At 37.0% G+C, this 22,904-nt stretch overlaps 1 protein-coding gene and 1 pseudogene across 3 annotated transcripts in view; one reads left to right on the top strand and one right to left on the bottom strand.

Moving 5' to 3' along the window:
- The window catches only part of Dpyd (dihydropyrimidine dehydrogenase), an 831,933-nt gene that overhangs the window by 202,771 nt on the left and 606,258 nt on the right, over nt 1-22,904 (bottom strand). For all 3 annotated transcript variants that reach the window (XM_034501414.2, XM_076933188.1, XM_076933187.1), the window contains 2 exons: nt 20,360-20,480; nt 19,496-19,615 (listed from right to left, as the gene is read on the bottom strand). In XM_034501414.2, coding sequence (XP_034357305.1) covers nt 19,496-19,615; nt 20,360-20,480 — 241 coding nt within the window. The remainder of the gene's footprint in view (nt 1-19,495; nt 19,616-20,359; nt 20,481-22,904) is intronic.
- Nucleotides 15,861-17,366, top strand: LOC117707856 (high mobility group protein B1 pseudogene; annotated as a pseudogene).

Here is a 22,904-nt window from a genome sequence, read left to right as displayed (position 1 = left end):
CTTTTGTCAAAATTCTGTTCCTGAGTGGACGAGCAGTTTTGACTGTTGGCTAGCCAACTCTCCCCAATAAACCTCTGCTTATTGCATCCAGGTATAGTTTCTTGTGATTTTTGGGTGGTCTTGATTTCCTGAGACTTGAGGAAGGGTCTCCCGAGTTTGGGGGTCTTCAGTAGATGCCTAAGATAACTGTCCTCTGAGATGAAACTTGGAGAGGCTTCATGCAGCAGCTGATGAAAACAGATGCAGAGACTCACAAACGAGGAGGAACTCAGGGAGTCTTACAGAAAAGCCAGGGGAAGAATTGAGGGACCAAGAGGGGTCAAGAAGAACACCACAAGAAAAACTACAAAGCCAACTAATCTGGGTTTATTGGGGTTCACATAGACTGTATTTAGGCTTCCTACACATATATAGCAGATGTACAACTTAGTCTTCTTGGGGGGTCCCTCAACAACTGGAGTAAGGGCTGTGTTTGACTTGAACTCTATTGCCTGCCTTTGTATCCCTTTTCCCTAGCTGGGTGTCCTTATCTGGCCTCGGTGGGAGAGGATGTGCTTAGCTCTGATGAGACTTAGTATAGCAGGACAAGTTTTTATCTGGAGCAGGGGGTGAGAGGTGAGGGTGGGGCTCCCATTCTTTGTGGAGGAAAAGCAGGGTGGAATGGGAGGAGGGTAGGAGGGTGAGAGTAGGAAGAGAGGGAGAAGAGGTTAGATTGGGACATAAAGTGAAAAAATAAATGAAATAACTCACTATGAACTATGGTGAATATGGGAAGGTAGCATTAGAAATTTCAGTTGTTACAAGAGTTCTCTGATTATGTGGTCCTACAAGAATGTATACATCTTAAAAGGAAAAAAAAATGGTTTGTCTTTGAGGAACAATAGTAGTACACTTTAGGCCAAGAATGTCTTCTGAAAGCATGTGATTTGAAAACATGGCCACATGACAGTGTCTAGAAGTGGGGTCTTTGGAAGGTGGTTAGATTGCAAACACTCTAACCTCATTCACTGACAAACTCATAATTGTAGGGGATTAACTAAGAAGTGAGGGAAACATTCAAAGCAGCTCAAGGATGGTGATAGGTACCTGGGAGTATGACCAGGTAGGATGCTCTCACCCCAAGACTCCTGCACCCTTCTGCACTTTTCCTCTGTCTTCCTGGCTGCTAGGGGGTACATAGTTTGTTCCACCACATTCACACCCTGCATCATTCTTTTAACTCATCATGGTCCCATGTCATGTTACCGTGGACTAAGACTAGCAGTCAAATAAATCCTTCCATCTTGCAAGTCTTTTACTAGAGTATTTTTATCACAGTAGCAGAAAGCTGACTAATCCATGTGAATAGTACTTTGTCAAATATTTCTAGGCCTGAAACCTTGAATAAAGATTAACGGCAACAGATGCTTCTTTTATCAAGTTTTTTCTTCATCCCTGTCCGGTGAGGAGCTTTCCTTTTTTCAGCACAGACATAGGAGTGGCTGCCACACTGAACTTGCCATCTTAACCTCTCTCCCTCTGCTTTCATCCACGGAAATCTTCCAGGTTTTCTTCTTTCTTCATCTTTTATTTATTGAGACACATTTTCATTTTGATGCCATAAAGGGGGAACTCACTAATTCACTACCTATCCCAGGCTAGCCTTATAGCAATCCTCCTGCTTCATTTCTTGAAAAATGAGATTACAAATTTGAGCCATGGTGCCTGGTTCTTCCTGATTTTCTTCATCAGAATATGTGGAAATTGTTCTTGGACCTTTTCTTTCTCTATCTGAGTTTCAAGTTCATCTCCACGTGCTCCCTGACTTTGATGTACCTTGCTAATAGTAGGAATGAACAAAGTCTGATTTCAGCTTTTCCTACCTCAGCTTCAACCTCCAAAATTCAACTAATTTCTCTACTCTCTCCTTTCATGATCTGACATCTGAAGTCCAAGAACATCCCCAAATGAATTTTTGAGCATCATTTATTTTTCTTCCAGACAGCTGTTCTTGCGGTTACTAGAAATGTAACCATCACTCATGCAGATGTTTGGCCTATGTTGATAGAGTCACCTATACCTACCCTTCCTCTCTTTTTGCATATATGCTCAGCCCACCATGGCTTTCACAGTGGTCTACAGTACCATTCTGTCTTGCTTATATCCCCATTGTATCATGTATATATCATTAGGTTGCCACTCCAACTTCCCTGTCAATCAATTTGCTTCATACCTACCCTGCTTTATTTTACAGATACTCAGTCCTGGTCCTAAGCACACTGCCATCCTGAGCCCCTTCAAACACTGACAGCACTGCTTATGTGTTTAGTGTGTGATCACCTTTCTTGCTTTATGTGACTAACTCTGACTAATGTGCCATGGAAGTTTGCTATCATTTATTTCATGACTCAATCTGTTCAAAAATACAAAGATACAAAAGATGCTCTTTGACTTCGGCTTAGCATTTTTTTTTTTTTTTTTGGAAGAGTTATCTCCTCTGCAGACATGTCGTGCCTTTCAGAGGTGATAGGTAGTTGGCATACTCAAGGGCTTCAGTACAGTCAAAAGGTAGCCGGGAAGTCCAAAGTGGCTGATTAGTTGCGAGGCAATTTCTCAATGTTCCAGTTCTTGAAGGTTATACTTCATAAGTTATGTGACTGCCTTATTATGCTACCACAATTCAGGATCTGACAAGGACATTAGTGCATGGAGAACAAAAAAGTCCAGCTGTTGTTGACAGGCTGCCAACCCATGACTAAGGTGCAGTAATGAAATAGTTTCTGGTGGTCTCACGTCAGGAAGCCAAGGATGAACACTTCAACTTTGCTAAAAGACCAAATGGTATTACTGACCCCAGACAGCTTTCCTGCCATCCTTCTCCTCTGAGAGAAATGAGGAGAAACAAATGAGGCTAATTGGAGATGCAAAATGAACAAAACAAAACAAAACAAACCTCAAAACAAACAAACACAAAAACTCAAAACAGTAACAAAACAGCTTTTACAGCAAAAGCCAATATTTATATTTTGCAATAATGACAGGAAGGGCCAGAGAAATCTAAAATGGTGAATTCCAATAGTACAGAGGCTTTTCTTCAGTTAGGCAAGTTACTATTAATTTGTCAGTTTTAATTGTGTATAGATGTATATACATACTGACACATGTCAGTACACTCATTTAAGTGTGGACAGAAACTTTAACTTACAAGTGGTAAGAACTTATTTTTAAACATGAATGAGACAATAGATAAAAAATATTAAAGTTCATACACCAAAAATCTTTTGTAATTATTTTTTATTTTACTTTCTATTTTCTTTGCATGTCTTTTTCTGTATGATTGTTTTGAGACAGGTTTTCTCTGCATTGCTCCGGCTGATGTGGAACTCTGTAGACCAGGCTGGCCTCAAGGGATCTACTCATCTCTGCCTCTGGAATGTAGGGATTAATTTTGCTTTTTAATTAGGATCCCAAGTAATGGATTTAAATCCTCTACCCTTCACCAACCTAATCCAGAAGATAACAAATAAAAAGCAAAGAAAAATATGTATGAAGCAAAGAAAGTAAAGACATAAAAACTGGTAGAATATGAAAGACGATATATAAAATATGATTAAGAATACTCAGCACTTAGAAACCATCTTTGCATTCCTGGAATAATCTTTTGTGATCATTATGCCTGTCTCTCCAAACATATTATTCAATTTAATTTCTCAGTAATAAAAACATATTAGATTCACAAATGAAATTTCTCTGAACATTCTATGTGGTCCTTTGGAAAAACATTAAATTTAGTATGTCAGCTTCATGATCATATTCCCAGTATAGTAATATTTTGGAACTATTTGTATAGCACAAAGACAAAATGCTATGTAAATATACCCCAATTCTATATGTGAGATTTAGCTTCTTTCTTACTACACTCTGAAGGAGATACTCTGTTTTTCTTTATACAAATAAAACCCAGCAGACTGAAAGCCATTGAAGTTCATGGGACTCAACATCCATGTCAATATTTTGATCACCATGTTGCTTCCCATTTCACTTCTAAATTTAATTCTCCAATTATACTACAGGGCCATCACCCACAAGGCAAGTCCTGATTGGGAATATTTATCCACTGACTGAGCACTTGCTGTGAGCCAGTCACGATCTAGAGGCAGGGTGCACATCAGAGAGATTATTAATGAGGGTATTATAGAATATATGTCCTCCTTTATTGTTCTACTACTTCTTATGAAAATTAACTTCAAATTCTTCAAAAGCCCTTTGGGACATAGTGTAGTTTATAAGTATCTAAGTGAAGAACAGCATTTTTTAAGGACTATTTTGACAAGTCATGGTGGCATACATCTTAATCTCAACACCTAGAAGCCCGAGACAGGAGGATCACTGCAAGCTTGAGGTTGGCTTTGACTACATAGTAAGTTAGTTCTAGGTCAGACCTTTACACATAGTTAGACTCTGTTTAAAAATAAAAAAAAAGAAATAAAAAGAAACAACAACAAAAACCAGCATTTTATTTTAGCTAATCATTTTAAATGCTTGATTGAGCCCCAATTTTGTTAGTTTTTTTTTTTTTTTTTATTAGTTGTTCTTTGTCAAACTAATATGAGGGTAAAGTTTTATCAGTATTCATGGGTTGTCTTTTATGACTATTTTTGGAGTAGATACTCAATTTTGAATATCAATTTTCAAAAATTACTTAGAATCCAATGTATAATCAGTTTTTAAAAGATTAACATTTGCACAAAGGCCTTCTGATTTTTGAATTGATTAATTTAATTCATCCACTTTCTTATTTCAGCTTGAGAATCACCTAGAGGGCTTGTTAAAAACAGACTACTGGTCCCACAGCCCAGAGTTTCTGATTCAGTTTTTCTGGAGTTGGCCCTGAAATTCTGTGCTCCTAATAAGTTCCCAGGTGATGCTAGCAGAGAGTCCAGAAACTATAATTTGAAAATCATTGCCATAATTCATTACTTGGTTGTTTTGTATGTGTGTGTCCTAAATACACACACACACACACACACACACACACACACACACACACACACACACACGTGCGCGCACACACATGCACACATATTTACAGTCTTTAGTAGTATTTTAAAGAAGAGTATGCTGTATTTTTTCTGAACCATTGTATATCTCAGAATTTTCGTCCTGCCATGCAATAAAGTTTTGGACTTATGAATAGTTTTTCTAATAACATCTTCACCTCTCCACTTTCTTTTGTTATTTCCTTCTATGACACTATGACGAGGTACAGAACAGCTCCAGAGAAGCAACCTCCAGATGGTCCATCTCCTATCACACACAGAAATGCTTCTACTGGACCTGTTCCTTCAGATCTATCCTCAGATGGCTCCACAGACCCTGGACAGCAGGAAAAAGCTAACTCTCCTTAGACTGGACAAACATCCCCTATACCCATTCTTCTAGATTCCCTAGAGACACATTGCCTCCAGTGCCAGCAGGAAGTAGCCAGATGTCACGATGACCCTATTCCTGCTTCGCCATCACCTTTTTCTAATTTTTCTTTTTTAATTAAACCAAAATGGAAGAATGTTAACATTCTGTCTAAACTCCACGCCACAGTTACCTGGCAAAAGCCAGGCAGGCCTGACCCACTATAAAAGGGGTTGCTTGCCCCCTCCTCTCTCTCTTGTTCTCCTGCTCTCTTGCCTTCTTGATCCCCCTCTGTCTTCTTTCCCCTTCCCATCCCCCTCTCTCCACGTGCTCATGGGTGGCCACTATTACTCTTCTCTTCTCTCCTCTCCTCTCCTCTCCTCTCCTCTCCTCTCCTCTCCTCTCCTCTCCTCTCCTCTCCTCTCCTCTCTTCTCTTCCTCTCTCTCTCTCTCTCTCTCTCTCTCTCTCTCTCTCTCTCTCTCTCTCTCTCTCCGCCTCTATTACCCTCTTAACTCCCCACCCCATACCCTGAATAAACGCTATTCTACACTATACAGTTATGTGTCTGGTCCCTCAGGGGGAAGGATGCTTGGACCCACTGAGACATCCCCTTGCCCCATACCTCACTTCACACCCATAGAACATCTTCTACTTCTCTTTATCTTTTTATAAACACATTTCTTGCAATGTCACTGAATGATCTATCTTCTAATGGAAAGCATTTTTGGGAGTGTGATGAGGTAGGATATTCTTTGTATGGATTTTTTTTCTGAATAACAAGTGGCTTCTGAATTCTAGCTATATGAGTAAGTTACTGTTGCTGTAAAAAGATAGTTAAAATTTTCATCTATGCTTTTATGTTTGAATTGATAACTAATTCAGTATTTTATGAATTAAAACATGGAAAGAGCTTAGAAGAGAAGAAGATATAAGGAAGTTTTCAGAAGATGGCCACTGCAGTGTAGAGATGTTCAATAGATGCATGGTATTCTTGTCTTTAAATTCATTGTTTACTTTCTTTCTCATGAATCTACATTCTTTTGTCAATGACCTTCTTTGCTGATTTTAATTTCTCTGTTGTCGTCCTTCTTTTCTCCCAGAGATGTCTATGTCTGTATTTTACAACACAGCTCCTGCACCATCACACAACAATGTGGACTCTGCTTCTATCTTGGTATTTTGCTCCTTCGGTTGAATTACCATATTTCCCTATTTATTTTGTAGTTTGTCATCTTTGTCTGTTGACAGTAGTCCCTATTTTTATTTTGTTTTAGTTGTTAGGCAAAAATTTTCTCTTCCAGAGTAGAGATAGAAACAACATTGATGCTCACCATCCAAAAATAATTTAAAATCATTTAGTAGACTTCTATAGGACTCTGAGAGATTAAGCATAAATAGTTATAATTGTCACCCTTGCCTTGATCTCTGATACGATATATAAAGGATGTATATGTAAATCTGCATAATTCCCAAGAAACAAACTATAAAAACACTCAGCTCTATGACTCTTCTTTAAGATCTTGGCTTCTGAAGACTACTGCCCTTAAACATCAAAAACTGCCTTCCAGGTAACTTTTTGTTCACAGAGGTGAAGACCTTTAATGTCATAGACATCCTACCAAAATGAAAACAATTCTACTTTCCTTAAAGTAAGTATAGAAATATTGAAAGCTTACATTTCTCCTGGATGAGAGATGGGAAACCTGTAAAAACCACAGCCAGTCAATGGAACACTCACATAATGATATCTCTTTTACACATGCATTTCTAGACACAGTCTCAGAAATACTATGTCATGATGTACTTGGTTAAAGATATTTTTACTGATGTATCTCATCATTAAGCATTTATTATCTATAAGTAAAATTTACTAAAGAGAATCTCTAGAAATTTTACAACCATTTTAACAAATAGGCTAAAGTCAAGCCAAGATGCTGTCATTCTTTAGAACGAATATCTGTCACTCTCTATGTCATTAGATATTTCTGTCAGACTTTCAAAAAGTTCACTTGAGTTTGGTTTACTCAAACAAAATTTAAATTGCTGTGTTTAGATTTCTGGTATTAAGACAATATTTGATTAAATTTAATCAACTAGAGAAAATCATTTTATTTTATCCTGTGGAAGAAACATCTCAAACTATATTACATATAAGGTAGTATGCCCCACATTATATTTCCTTGATTTTTTTCTTCCAAATAGAGGACTGAAAGGCACAGGTAGCAGTCTCTTCTAAGATACTTGATGACATATGGAGCAAACAGTTCTCTAGGACAAATATGCATATTTATAAATATTCTCAGGTGACTGTCATCACTCTGGGAACTCTAACAATGTCTACTTAAACATCCATAGGAAGGTAAAACTGATACTCTTTGGTTATGATTTAGAAAAACACACAAAATGGACATGCACATATGTATGACATATATATCCATACATATATATCCAAAAAAATCACTCTATCCTTATAACTACAATTTGGGGAACTCAAGAGTTAAGGTTAAAGGACTAGTTAAATGATTCAAAGCATTTTTTGATCCAACTCATTTATATTTACATTTTATACTAGAAATGTATAACTTCCCTTAAATATGAGAAAAGTAAAATATCAAGTGTTTTAACTAAGGAATACAAATATAACATAGTAATAATCTGATCCATTAAACCTTTGACATCTCCCTTGAAATATTCCTTTGTGCTATTTCTCAGCATATTAATATGAGAGGTGTGTGAAGGACAGAGGTTAATAGGAATGCTGAGGGTTTTACTAGATCAATTATGGTATATTTGTAATATCCATCATCTGATACTTTTTAAACACTTCCTAATCTTAGTACCATTTTTATAGATTTTTCTATAATTCTGCTAACAAGATGAGAAATTACTCCTCAATGTTTTCATCCTATATGTTAAGAGACTCTTAGGTGCATACTAGAATAAATTAATCTAGAACAGGGTTCTCAACCTGTGGGTTACAACCCTTTTGGTGTCAAACAATTCATTCACTTGAGTGGTCTAAGACCACTGGTAAACACAAGTATTTACTTTATGATTCATAACAACAGCAAAACTACTCTTACAAAGTAGCAATTAAAACAATTTTATTTTATTAAAGGGTCATGGCATTAGGAAAGTTCAGAACCAATGATCTAGAAAAAGCATCAGAGACATGTATCGAACAGCCATGGCCCTAGCTTGTAAAAGGTATACAATTTGTTATGACATTTTCCTGCATGTATGTACAATTAATACATGCTAATATAAAGACTCTCATAATTCATACACATTGGTCATCAACAATGTGTTAAATCAGAGTACCTCCAGAACATAAAGTAGACTCTGCTTCTAAACCACACACTTATTCCTAAATTAATTAATTAATGCTAATTAAAATGTCTCATGATATATTATACTAGATGTGTATTAAAAGTCTCACCATGTTTACTCTACTGATGTAATTCATATTCTGTCCTCTTTTGATGGGGGAGTGAAGAGTAGTGGAGGTCCCTTCTTTTCCTTTTTGAGCGGTTAACACTTCAGAACAGGCTTTTTAATTTTAACATGAACCCTCATCTCACTGTCTTCAAAATGTCTTTTTCTTTCTCTCCACCTGACAACATGGAAGTGTATCTGAATTGCTTCCTAGTGCTTTTTGCAAGCTCAGTTGAAATTATAAAGGAGAGGTTGCTGCTGCTGGCGAGAAAGATGGATCTGTGGGAAAAGACAGCAAGACAGCCCCAAGAACATGGAGATTTGTAACTGACTGAGGATTGCAAAAAGGGAATGAAGAATGGCATCCAAAGTTTGTTTCAACAGCATGGTTGGACCAAGCACTCCATAGTTCATTCAAGTCAGTGAGAAATAAAGTTATTTATTGCTATATTGATGAATGTTTCATTTCAAGAAAACCTCACATACTTATACTTCAAGAAAAATGACTGGATGCTGCCTCCATCTTTGCTTCTTGGGATGAAATGTCTGGATTGTCACTCTTTCATACAGTTGGCTCAGTTTTCCCATAGACAGATGAAATGATATAGAAATCAAGGGTTTAGAAGGATATACTCCTAAGGTTTTAAACCCAGATTGAATCTATTTATCTCTCAATGACACCATTAGCCTATCATAATTCAATGGGTACACTATATTTAGATAAAAACATAACCATAGAAGATGCCAGAAGACATTGATTAAAAAGATAACCTATCACTTTATCTTTGGAGACAGACCTGAATTTGAACTTAGTTTATGACAACTTTTGTTTACACAGACTCTGTTGAGTTGCTTAATTGACTACCTGGAGTTTTTTGGTATGTAAAATGGACCTAGTAATTATCCACCTCATAGGGTCATTTAAATGTTATGGCATGGAAATTATTGAATAATGTACTACACAAATAAAAATCATGTTAAACACCTTGATGTTTCTGTATGGCTGGTACCAGTGCCCTCTGATTGAGTAGTTGGTCCTAATGCTGACCACTTTTCTAATAACAGAAGTCTATCAATAAAAATTTTCAACGCTACCAACAGCACATAGTAAAATGTATTCTGAGATTTATAAATCCAGGAAGAATTTTTCCTGGAAATTAAAGGTATTTTACTTTAAAAGACATTTGGATTTATGTATAAGGGTCTGGTTATCAGAAATTGAATACAAATTAAACTAATAAGTTGCAATTGTTGTTCTCATAATACGATCATTATTACTCTCTCAGAGAATAATATACACACATATACACATCCCACAAATAAACCAAATTTAAAGACATAACTATCTAGATAATTGGAAATGGCACAGTCATTTGAAATCCAAAGCCCACCCATTCCCACTCCAGTGACCCAGGTACAACAAGGCCTCAGCTCCTAATTCTTCTCAAATAATTCCATTCCACCAAGAGGAGAAAAGTGAGATTTTGGTGTCATTTTACTCAAACCAACACACTGGGTTGAGTTAACTATTGGACTCTTTAACCAGGGAGAGAGAAGCTGGTGTAACTATATTCCTTCCTGTTCTCTACACTGAGCTTACTCTTCCCATAACATCTGCTTCATGTTGGTAGTCTCCAACTGGAGTGACACTTATTACCTGCCTATTGTCAAGGGTTTTCTATGCCCCATCACTCAGGACCTATTGATATATTGAAATTCACATGGTACTGAGGTCACCAGGGCCAAACAGCAGGACATAAGTATAAAAGAAAACTGTAAACACAAACATACTATGCACTTGACTCTGAGACTCTCGGTGCACACTGTACCTGTGCTAAAGGAGGGAAGCCTTCATTGTTAGAGCTTAGCCCCAATAATGGTCGTGTCTCTTCTCTTTATAATGGGATGGGTTCCTTTGCATAGGGATAACAGAAGATAACTAAATTGAGAGCAATGATCAGCAACTGTAACACTTTTTCCTACATTTTTTATGGGATTGAGAAAATACATAATTTTACTTGTAAGTACTTATTCTGAGAGAGGCATTATTTGGTGTATTAGTGTTTCCACAAAGAAAACACTGTATTTCATCAATCTGAGTTTATTTTTGGCTTGTGTGCCTCTCACCCCTGCTTGCTTTTCAAAGGACTATTGATATTCATAAGTTATCTTCCCAGGCACACAGACTAGATTCTCTAAAAAGAAAAAAGCAAGCATTGGCTTTCAACATGTAACCTTTAATGGTGTAGCATAAGTTTTTTTCTTCTGAGACTCCCAACTCTGTGTTCTCTCATTTTTGAAGATTTAGTTCTGATTCTATTTATGATTATTTGCTTCAGATACTTGACCATAGGCAAAGAGTATTTATTTATCAAATATCATAATTCTCTAACTTTCATACTGAGTATAGATTTTAAATTTATTTTGGAAATTAGATGTTCAAACTAATGTGCCCAATAACACTAGTTGGTCTTCTTCTACTCATCCAAAATGTTTTCCCAGTGCAGCAGTAAGGACATCACACTCCCAGCCCCTTCCCAACTCCCCATACAATAGGACAAAAGCCTTAGGTAAGGGGGCCACTAATGGTACTCTAAAAAGTCTTCAGGATTCCTATGCATACTCAATTCCATTTACTGTACCCTTGGGTCACCCTGTGAATACTCATAAGCAAAACGTGCCTGCACTTATGTAATAAAAGTATATTTCTCTATATCAATAGCAAGTGAATTCTGTATATACGAAAAAAATCAGCAATATAAATCTTAAATCCAAAGAACTGAAGATTAATCTATTATTTTCTTTTGTCATCAGGCATTTGCTTCCTGTAGGTTTAAAGATTCTCAGATAAAGAGAGGCAAGAGTGTTTTGATAGTCCTTTAGCTGGGAAAGAATAAATGTGCCTGCTTCGTGGAGCAGAGCTGGGGAGTCCATCAGTCCCGAATGCCCAGGGATTTTAGATGAAGCATGGGTAAAGATGGTGACGAATCTTATTCAAGTCATGCCTTCCTTTTTCTAACTTCCCTTTTCACTATTTGGTCTTCTTCTTCCTCATTTCCTTGGGGAACAGAGTGATTGATAGCCTAATCCAATGACTGTATTACAGCTGCCTCAGCCAGGACTCTTTTTCTTATCATTAGCAGTTAGCCTATGGTTAAATTCACAGCTCACTGCTTGGGACTGCCCCTGAGATTTCAGGGTCTGGCCTTTAGAAAATATTTAACATAAAACTGAAATCTTGACACACTGAGAACTCAGTTCTCTGCAAGGATTCATTAATTAATCCAATGTACTGTACGGTGTTCTGTATGAGGCTGTGACATGGTGAACCATTTCGGAGGCTTACAGAGATGTGTAGTTCTAAATTAAACAGCCTCTGACGTGTACCTACACGGATATTTTGTGCAGTAGATATGCATGAATCTCTGAATATTTAAATTCCAGCTCTGACATTGACACAATACTCTCTAGCTTCACTTTCATAATAGAACCTTTTTTGATTAATTTCAGGCTTGACATAGTCTTTATGATAAAAACATACACATGCAAGGAAAGAAATTTAATAATTTATTACCATTGCTGCAAAGTTAAGTTTTCATAATACGCTTGTCAGGGTCTTTTAGTTTACAAAGTCAATCAAATATTGTAGGAATTGATGCAGATGTTAATCTACTTTCCTAATTTTACACATACACACACATGCAGAAATTATCAGAGGATATGTGATTTTGTTGGCTCTTACATACTGTGTATCCATTCATCTGCAGGACAATGGCTATTCTAAAATACTGAAAGAGAGGCTATGGACCTTGATCTGTGCTGTAAGCCTTCACCCTTGCCCTGGTCTGTCGATGAGCTGAGAGCATCTATAGATATGGCAGCTGAGTCCCAGAAGAAAAATTATGCATCTCATAACTGCTACTCGGCTGGAATGTCAAGCCAAGGCAAGGCTGTGCCTCAAACTCAACACTTGACATTTTCCCTCTCTCTGCTTTGTTGCCATGACGCAAACATGAACAGTGAGGATTTGTGTAGGACAGGTAGCAGGCACGCTCACTGTCAAAAAATCTATTATTAGGGCTCTGATCTCCTGCAAGAGCAGTGGCAGATAAACAGTGAGGCATGTGAGCCTCAGCAACCGTAGTACAATGGAAGGGGGGGACTCCTTGTCAATCAGTACATGAATATTTTCAAGTAAGCATTATTCAAATGAGCAGATCTCTAATGGTGAGCTTCTCTGGACCAAAGTGATTGTTTATAATGAACACCGTAATTCAGCATATTTATTTGATATGCCTACTTTGAGTTCAAAGTAAATAACAAAATTTAATTTTTATATTTATTTTAGTATATACATAAAACAGGGGTGGGGACAAAGGTGAGACTATAATGGGTTGCTCTCCTTTAGTTATCTTTTGCTATCCTTGTGCAAAGGAATATAATGGGATGCTCTCCTTTAAATGATGGCTTGTGCATGATTTACCAACACATTGTTTCCTAAATTTTATCATTACCTATTAAATTATTTTAAACATTTCAGTGTTAAAACTTTAGCTCTTATTGATGAAGATGGTTACAGTAGATAGTTTAAATTTCATGACAGATAGTAGGCGTGTTTTCTAAGGTTTTTATGCATCAGTAATCACGTGATTGATATATTTTAAAAATCCAACCCTTTAATGACTATTTCCTAATAAAAATACCAACACTGTATTCTATGATGTAATTGTGCTGTGTAATATAAGGCCTTACAGTGATCCACCAAAATCAGTAGGATCTTGCATGTTTGAAAATAGCTACTTAAAGAAAGGTATAACTAAAACTTTTGAGTTTTCAATATATTGTACGTTTTACTGTCTTTCCAAATTTAAACAAATAGTTCATGGCATGCCATCACAATAAGCTTAAGTTTGTGGTAAAATTGGATGATATTGTATTTGTATTTATGAAGTATTTAGTAACAGCACAGGCTCTGCTAAGTTATATAAACCCAATAGTTTGGCCTCAGTAACTATCTTTAAAGCCAGTGTAAGTTTTATATTCAAAGTGAAGTTAATATTCAAAGTCTTGGACTGGGTGAGATGGCTCAGAGTAGGGAAAGATGTGCCACAAAGCTTGGGTGCTTGAATGCAAACTCTGGGACCTATATGGTGAGAGAGAAATTGTTCTCTAAACTTCATGTATGTACTATGGCATGATTGCTTCTGTACACACACACACACACTCTCACACACTCACACACAAACACATACATGCACATGAACTTCAAAGGAATTTGACATGAGCCACAGTGAAACACACTTCATATCGTGATGTATAATGCTTATCATACAGTACAATTAAGAAAGAAATAGACCAACTAATACTTATTACAACTCTATGCAAAACATTGCAGAATTTGCTCCATTTTTCAAATGTCAGTTGCAAGGGTCGGAGAGATTAAGAGCACATATTGCTCTTGCAGAGGACCCTGGTTCAGTTCCCAGGACCCATGTCAGAAGGTTCACAAATGCCTGCAATTCCAGCTTCAAGGTATCTTAGATCTTCAACAGCTCTATAGACACTACACTCAGGTCTGCAGCCTCATGCACCCACACATAATTAAATAAAAAATGTTAAACTATGTTGATTACAATCATTAAATGTAATTCTATAGCACATACATGATTGAAAAACAATATTTAAAAACAGTGCTTTAGAATTCAGAATAATCATATGAGTAACAACTCAATCTGATTGACATTCCTTAGCTGAGTTTATCTTCCCAATGGGCATTACTACCCTTTGTTCCTTAAGTGGAATATACTATAGCCCCTAGTCCCAGGGTTGAGGGATCACTGAAGAGAAGGGTTAAGAGCCAGAGGCAGTAGTTAACAACTACAAGAAAACAGGGTCTTCTTGACATAGCAAGGCAGCTGCATATATGAATCTGCAATGGATTCTTACAAAAGCATACTCAAAGCCTATGCAAGCTCACTCCTGAGCCAGACCAAATTCCAGCATGAAGCGGCTATGTGGGCAAGAAACCGGACCCCTCGCCCAGAAGCTGTGGGCAATTGTAAGTTGCTAGGAGGTGGGGGGGAAGGAGAGGGGAGGGGCGAGGGGAGAGAAGGAGTTAGGGAGGGAGGGAGAGGAAGAGAGGAGAGAAAAGAGAGATAGAGAGAGGAGAGAGAGAAAAGAGAGATAGAGAGAGGAGAGAGAGAGAGAGAGAGAGAGAGAGAGAGAGAGAGAAGAAAAGGAGGGAGAGGGGAGGGGGAGGGGAAGGGAAGGGAGAGAGGGAGGTAGAAAAGAAGAAAGATTTTCTCTAAGAGGAGAGACCCTGATAAGTGGACCATAATCCAGTGGAAAACCATACTTTCAAGAATTTTTGGTCTATTGTCGAGCATATGTGAGATAGGAGGTCCTTGGTCACATGAAGCCTGGATGCCCTAGTGTTGAGGAATTCAGGTGGGAGTGGATGGGTGGGTGGGGGCACACCTTCACAGAAGCAGGAGAAGGGATGAGATTGGGGGTTTCTGGGGCAGGGGATATGGGAAAAAGGGATAACATCTAAAATGCAAATAAATAAAATATACATAAAAATTTTAATCTAGATAGACTAAATCTAGATAGATTTTTTTTAAAAAAAGATTTCTTTCTTTCTTTCTTTCTTTCTTTCTTTCTTTCTTTCTTTCTTTCTTTCTTTCTTTCTTTCTTTCTTTCATGTATGTGGGTATACTATCACTGTCTTCAGACTCACCAGAAGAGGGCATTGCATCCCCATTACAAATGGTTGTGAGCCACCATGTGGTTGCTGGGAATTGAACTCTGGAAGAGCAGTCAGTGCTCATAACCACTGAGCTATCTCTCCAGCCCTAGATTTTTTTTTTTTTAAAAAGACAAAATGTTGGGTGGACTGGGGAGGGGTGGCGAGTACATGAATACGATCAAAACATATTGTATAAAATGCTCAAAATAATAATTTCTTTTCAAGAATACTTATTTATGGCCTGGAACGATGGCTAACAATACCTATGCTGCTCTTGTAGAGAACCTGAGTTGTTCCCAGGACCCTATCTGGAGGCTCCCAACCATGGTAACTTTACTTCCAGGGATCAGAGGACCTTCTGTAATCTCTTCAGGCATCTGCACTTGCTTGAATAAATCTACATTTAGACATACATCCATATATAAATAAATATGTTAAAAAATGATGAAGAAATTTGAAGTATACCAGCCACATATCTTTTCTCTTAATAACAATATTTTTAGCAACACATAACTTCCAACTCCAATTCTAGAAGTAATATTTGGAACAATATATAAAGTTTGAATAGTAAAGTGGATAATATATTGAAAGCCCTCTTCTACACAGCCATTGCAGTACATTGAGCTCCATAGAGACAGCGCCGGGGCAAGCGAGAGCCGGACGGGCACTGGGTGACTCTGTGCCTCGCAGAGGAAAACCAACTAAACATGGGCAAAGGAGATCCTAAGAAGCCGAGAGGCAACATGTCCTCATATGCATTCTTTGTGCAAAGCTGCCGGGAGGAGCACAAGAAGAAGCACCCAGATGCTTCTGTCAACTTCTCAGAGTTCTCCAAGACGTGCTTATAGAGGTGGAAGACTATGTCTGCTAAAGAAAAGGGGAAATTTGAAGATATGGCAAAGGCTGACAAAGCTCATTATGAAAGAAAAATGTAAACCTACATCCCTCCCAAAGGGAGACCAAAAAGAAGTTCAAGAACCCCAATGCACCCATGAGGCCTCCTTCGGCCTTCTTCCTGTTCTGTTCTGAGTACTGCCCAAAAATCAAAGGCGAGCATCCTGGCTTATCCATTGGTGATGTTGCAAAGAAACTAGGAGAGATGTGGAACAACACTGCCCGGATGACGAGTAGCCCTACGAGAAGAAGGACATCGAGCTGAAGGAGAAGTATGAAAAGGATATTGCTGCCTACAGAGCTAAAGGAAAACCTGATGCAGCGAAAAAGGGGGTAGTCAAGGCTGAAAAGAGCAAGAAAAAGAAGAAAGAGGAAGATGATGAGGAGGATGAAGAGGATGAGGAAGAGGAGGAAGAAGAGGAAGACGAAGATGAAGAAGAAGATGATGATGAATAAGTTGGTTCTAGCACAGTTTTTTTTCTTGTCTATAAGGCATTTAACCCCCCTGTACACAACTCACTCCTTTTAAAGAAAAATTGAAATGTAAGGCTGTGTAAGATTTGTTTTTAAACTGTACAGTGTCTTTTTTTTTTGTATAGTTAACACACTACCGAATGTGTCTTTAGATAGCCCTGTCCTGGTGGTATTTTCAGTAGCCACTAACCTTGCCTGGTACAGTCTGGGGGTTGTAAATTGGCATGGAAATTTAAAGCAGGTTCTTGTTGGTGCACAGCACAAATTAGTTATATATGGGGACAGTAGTTTGGTTTTTGTTTTTCTTTTCTTTTGGTTTTCTTTTTGTTTTTTTTTCCATCTTCAGTTGTCTCTGATGCAGCTTATATGAAGATAATTGTTGTTCTGTTAACTGAATACCACTCTGTAATTGCAAAAAAAAAAAAAAAAAAAAAAAAAAAAATTGCGGCTGTTTTGTTGACATTCTGAATGCTTCTAAATTAATACATTTTTTTTATTAAAAAGAAAAAGAAAAAGAAAAAGCCCTCTTCTCTGCCAGTACAGGCACATGCTGTTAGGTGGCCACTTCAGATTATTAGTCAGCTCTTCTGGGTAAAACTACAGGTCAACTAGTGGCAAAAATTGACACTTTGGTGTTCTGAAAAAACCTCTGGGGAGACACTAGCCACGTGTGGCACCATTGTTTTTAATCTTAAAAAAAATTTGTGTGGTTTTCTACATTGGGTCGGACTTTGAATTTTTGACAACCATATCTAACAGAGCAGCAAAAGAATTTATCTGGAACTTGAAAAGCAGTATTTTTTTTTTTTTTTTTTTAGCAGTATTACAGGGCTAGGTTTTATGTGATGTGAGCTGAAGGTACTTTGTTATAGCACTTGCTTCTGCCCTAGAACATCTTATCATTACCAGTGTAAGCTGCTTTTCTGGTCCTATTTCTTTTAAACTATAGCAAGCATTTCTTTAACAGAGAAGGACTGTATTCGTTTTGTCCATATGGAGAAAGGCTATTTTCAAAACGGACTGTGTAGTGTGGATGAATTTAATATAGAATCTATTAGAAATGAGGGACAGCCCCTTAAAAATGTGAGGGACATTTTGTTGTTTAAAATGAGAGTTCCAACGCCAGCTTAGCTGAGCTTATAGCCCAAGTGAATATTTATATACGTATTTATAAATCTCAGAAATGGAGTTTCTTGAAAATGCTAACGGGCCCGGAGGTACAACTTGTGTTCAGTGTATATGTATGCTTAAAGACTGAAACATGAAAGACCCTTTCTAATGCTGTAATTTCCTAGTTTTATTAGACTGAGTTATAGCAGGGGAAAGTATTCAGAAATTGCAGCTTAAATGAAAAAAAAAACGTGAATGGTGTTACTTATATAAAATACTACCTCAATAGTTCTTTTATTAATTTTTAATGCTCAGCACCCTCTGTGACCTCCTTTATTCTCTTGCTGTCAACATGACAGGCTGGAAGAAAAATTGAAATGAGCTGACAGAAAATGTAGCATACGTTAAGGCCCAACTCCAGAGTCTCTTGACTCTAGGGTCCTTGCTAACACAGTCTGTGCTATTCCACATTACAATAATAGTTTAGGCTCTGTTTGATAGCACAGGGGCTAAGCTGGAGCTGCTTGTTCATCTTCCCTCTTCAGATATTTTGGTTCAAGTACTCAATTAAAAGCATAATATATCTCATGTCCTTGTAATTTTACCTTGGCTCATGGATACAGTTTAACCTTGCAGCAGACTTCTCACAGCACAGGAAGGCTTTGCTTGCCCATCCTGCCTCTTCTGAAGGTGCATTTTGGTGTGATTCAGCAATGCCTTTCTTGAACAGTGGGACACCATTATTTTATGTATATTTACCAATTTCTCTATCACCAAGGAAACTAATCCCCATATCAGTACAGTCAAGAACCTCACTGCATTGTCTCTGCAAGGCCGAGTTCACGTTGTCACAGCAACAGAGTATGGAGGGCAACAAGACCAGAAGGGACCTTGGAAGAAAAGTTCTCGCTCTTTTTCAAATTCAAGTGGAAGAGGATGAGAAAAAAATATATGCAGACGTGTGAGATCAGTCCACTGTCTAATCAGCTGAAGCTAAATAGTGTGCTTTAACGGTTTGTTCTGAGTTATGAAATCGTGACATTTTAAATACAACAGATAATAGTAAGAGTCAAGGAAGGATAGAAACTGACTTAAGATTTTCAAAAGGGTATTATATTTGAGGAACTTTTTTCCTCTCAAAAGACTGTGGTGTTAGCTTTTAATAATAAGGGGCAATGTAGCTATGCTATGGAGAAACTCTGAAGAAAGCAGAGATCAGAGAAGAAGGAAGGAGGCCTGGTCCTTTGCTGGTACTCTTTCATCTCATCCAGTAGTGACTAGAGCCTCATAGTTAATTTGTCCTACGATATCAGTTAGGAATAGTTATGTTATGAGTTATGTCAAAATCTAAGATCATAAAACACACGACACTCTTTATTGACCCTAATATCTTCAGTTCTAGCAATGTCAAAGGAAGTGAAATATAAAGAAAGAGCCATCCCTACCTGATACCCCTCCATATGTAGTCCTCTTTCCAATGCCTACGGCAGGCCAGGGTGTGCCATCAGCTTTCAGTCCCATCAGGCCTGAGACAGTGTTGGTGGCTGTAACGCCATCTGCTCCACCTATGAAAAACATGTGAATATTGTCTTTAAATTTTGAGGAAAGAATAGTTGGAACCCATTCAGGCTCATGCAACCCAGAGTTTCGTACCATCAAGTGTCTGCATTCATTTCACTATTACAGTTATGCTTAAATGTTAGTTTTTTTTTTTAAGTTTTAATTACCATAGCTTCAATCTCTTCGTAATTAGATGGGTATTTTGATGTAAAGATTTTCCAACCAGTGTGAGTTTCTGGGTAATTTACAATGTCTTTGCAAGTCAGGGTGCCATTATCATGAAGGAAGTTACATCCAATTGGTAAAGCTTTCTATTAACTACATGATCTATGCATTCAACAGATGCTTATTGTGAAAGTAAGACATTGATTAGGTTTCATTCTAACAAATGAAAGGGTAACATAAGTAATTTCATTGTGGATGTGGCTGTAATTTTTCAACCTTGTGACAGATGCAAATGCTGTTACTTAGTTGGTACATACTGGTCTTCTTAACTTTTAGGACTTTGCTGGGACTGCAGATTTGTTTCATATTTCACGTGTGTTAAGATGTGTAAAATATGATTCTGTATTTATTTCAAAACTAAGTATATGACTTATACAGTTATGAAATCAAGTAATACATTTCTTTTATTTCTTAAAAGATCAATATGGGCATAAGAATGTGTATGTGGAAAGGGTCTGCTTCAGCGTGCCTACACCCCGGGGCAGCATTGGTAATTTGGAACCGATAACACTCTCAGATCTTACCTTCCTTCGCTGCTCTTGCGATGCTTACAATATCAGTGACATTTGGGGTCAACTTGGCAAAAAATGGAACCCGAACAGCTTGCCTAACCCAGCGACAGATGTTCCTCACCAGCTCTGGATCCTGTTCAAATAGGTCAGTTAAAAATAGAACCTAATTAACGAATTGTGATCAAAATGTGTCCCGAAACAATATCAAAGCTGGGCATGTGTAAGACAAGTAGAGTTGACCAGAAATTGCCTGATACACTTCATGGATTCCTCTTTAAAGGCTCATTCACTACAGGGGAAGTCCACATCCATTCTGGAAAGGTTAAATTTCTCAATGGAGTCTTTGGAAAATAAAATTACAAAGAAGCAAATGAGGGGGGGGAGATGTCTTATTTTCAGTTAAATAATATAAGGAACACAATATAAATGTGTGGTTGTAAGTTAAGGAAACATGATAAAATTTTTAGTATCTTCCTTGTTGCAAAGCATAAAAAAAAAATATTTGAACTGGTGAATGGCATCCAGTGTGAAGTCTGTTATTTTCACTAGAGAAGATTGACTCTTGCTGAAGTATATTCAAAAGAAACTCTGTGACTTAATCATCCACTTGAATGCAATTTATACATACACTAAACTGGATTATCAGACTTGGCTTGCACCTGAGCTGCTCAATGATGTTAGCTTACTTTTCTAAGTGTTACCAAGATAAGAGAAGGTTTTCAACACTCTTCTCTTTGAAAGAAGTGATCAAAATGACAAAAATGAAAGAAAATATCAAAATGTTCCTTTATAAAATCAAGAAATAGACATTTTCTTATGCCTATTTTCTACAGTTTTTCAAGCTTTTCTTTTCTTCCGGGGCAAGCATTATTTAGAAGTGTACACCTACCCTCCCGATTGAAATAACTTCTGGTAGTAATTTCTTTGATTTCAATACACACAATAGATTTTTTTATCATTATTCATTACGTTGAAATCAAAATTTATTCTGACAGGTGCTGATAATGTGCTTAGATAAATTTCCTTAAAATATGCAACAGTAATTCATTATTGAACTTGGTAATGTTATCTTAACAAATTAAATTTTTTTGGATACAAAAGAAACCAAAAAATACAGACATATATTTAAACTATAAAGTAGTTAGCAAGTATCTCATTTGTAATTAATGTTTTTATGTGTTTTAAAAGAAAGTTGCTTTTGGTATTTTAACGTTTTGAGAATGTCTAAAATGAAAATTTTAATGTTATAACCTTTAAAGGAACCTTTTCACTTGGTTTTAGAAAGCTTTGATTTGTCACTCCACATTGCTCTAAAAGGTATGTGTTTATATGCTGAGATACTGTCAGCAAGGTCATTTCTGTTGATTGTTATTTCAGTTGAACCAAACTCAACACTTTCAACAAGAAATCTTGGCATAGCTTGTTCCCTTTTCAGAACAGTAATTTCTTCATTAAACATAAATATTAAAAAGCACTATATGGAATGCTCTGTGGGGCACACTGTGCATTATGAATAGTAAAATCAGGAGACTTAGCTGTACAAATTCTAACTCATGAAAATGGAGATCTGCCCTGGCCCATGCAATGTTCATGAAATATGTATGGCCACTGCATCGGTATTGTGATGGCAGTTGCATTCCTGTGACTTTCATTTCTAAGTTATGAATTTCCATGGGACTTAGCCTAGAAATGACAGTAACTCCAGAGGATATGAATTGCATGTATTCTGAGACAGTGCTCTTTAAGGCAGAATTGGACAATAATTTAAAGATCACTTGAATAACCTAATATACAGAAGGTAGCCTGGTATGAATTACAAAAACATATGATAAATCTTATTTGGTTCCAATACTATAAACACTAATAACCTGGTAGAGCATCTATGTAGCTTTCAGTACTATTGACCACCACGTATTAATAATTTACTTTGAATATTTGTCAGAGATTTTTTTCAGTTTGATTTCTACAGGTAGACTTTTTAAAGCAAGTGTCTAGTACCCATCACTTAGAAATTTGAAATTTGTTCAAGTCTCTTTAAAACATACAGTTCTCTTATAGGTGTGATTGCATTCAATCATCTTCCTCTATTTTGAGATAGCGTAATTTGACCTTCTTAAAGTTCTTTGACGTTTACGTATATGTATACATTTGTCTTTTAATCTTGAACTTAATCCAAGCCAGCTAGCAGAAATCACTATAGCTAGCTAAAATCTTGATTAAATCCTAGAGAATTTTAAAACATTTTCTGTGCAACATTATTGTGTAAATATTCTAATACAAAAACCAAAAATCCCAAGATTAATAATGTCATCAAATAATTTTATCTATTTTGTGGACTTAAGGGTGGACTATAACTGTTCATAATTTCCTCATTTTCTCACACTTTTGACATGAAATTTGGCTCTAAATGAAACACTATGTCTTTTTCTGTGCCTCAACCTTCTCATTTTTCTGATAGCTTTTGATAGCTTTGACTTTCTCAATGAACCAGGTTTTCAAGTTTTATTTACATAATTTCTAATAATTCCTCCTCCCACCTCCAAAATAGGAATAGATA

This window comes from Arvicanthis niloticus, chromosome 4 (assembly GCF_011762505.2).
Source record: "Arvicanthis niloticus isolate mArvNil1 chromosome 4, mArvNil1.pat.X, whole genome shotgun sequence".
In the NCBI taxonomy this organism is placed as follows: Eukaryota; Metazoa; Chordata; class Mammalia; order Rodentia; family Muridae; genus Arvicanthis; species Arvicanthis niloticus.
Note: the sequence above shows the minus strand (reverse complement) of the source record. Positions and strands in the feature narration are given on the sequence as shown.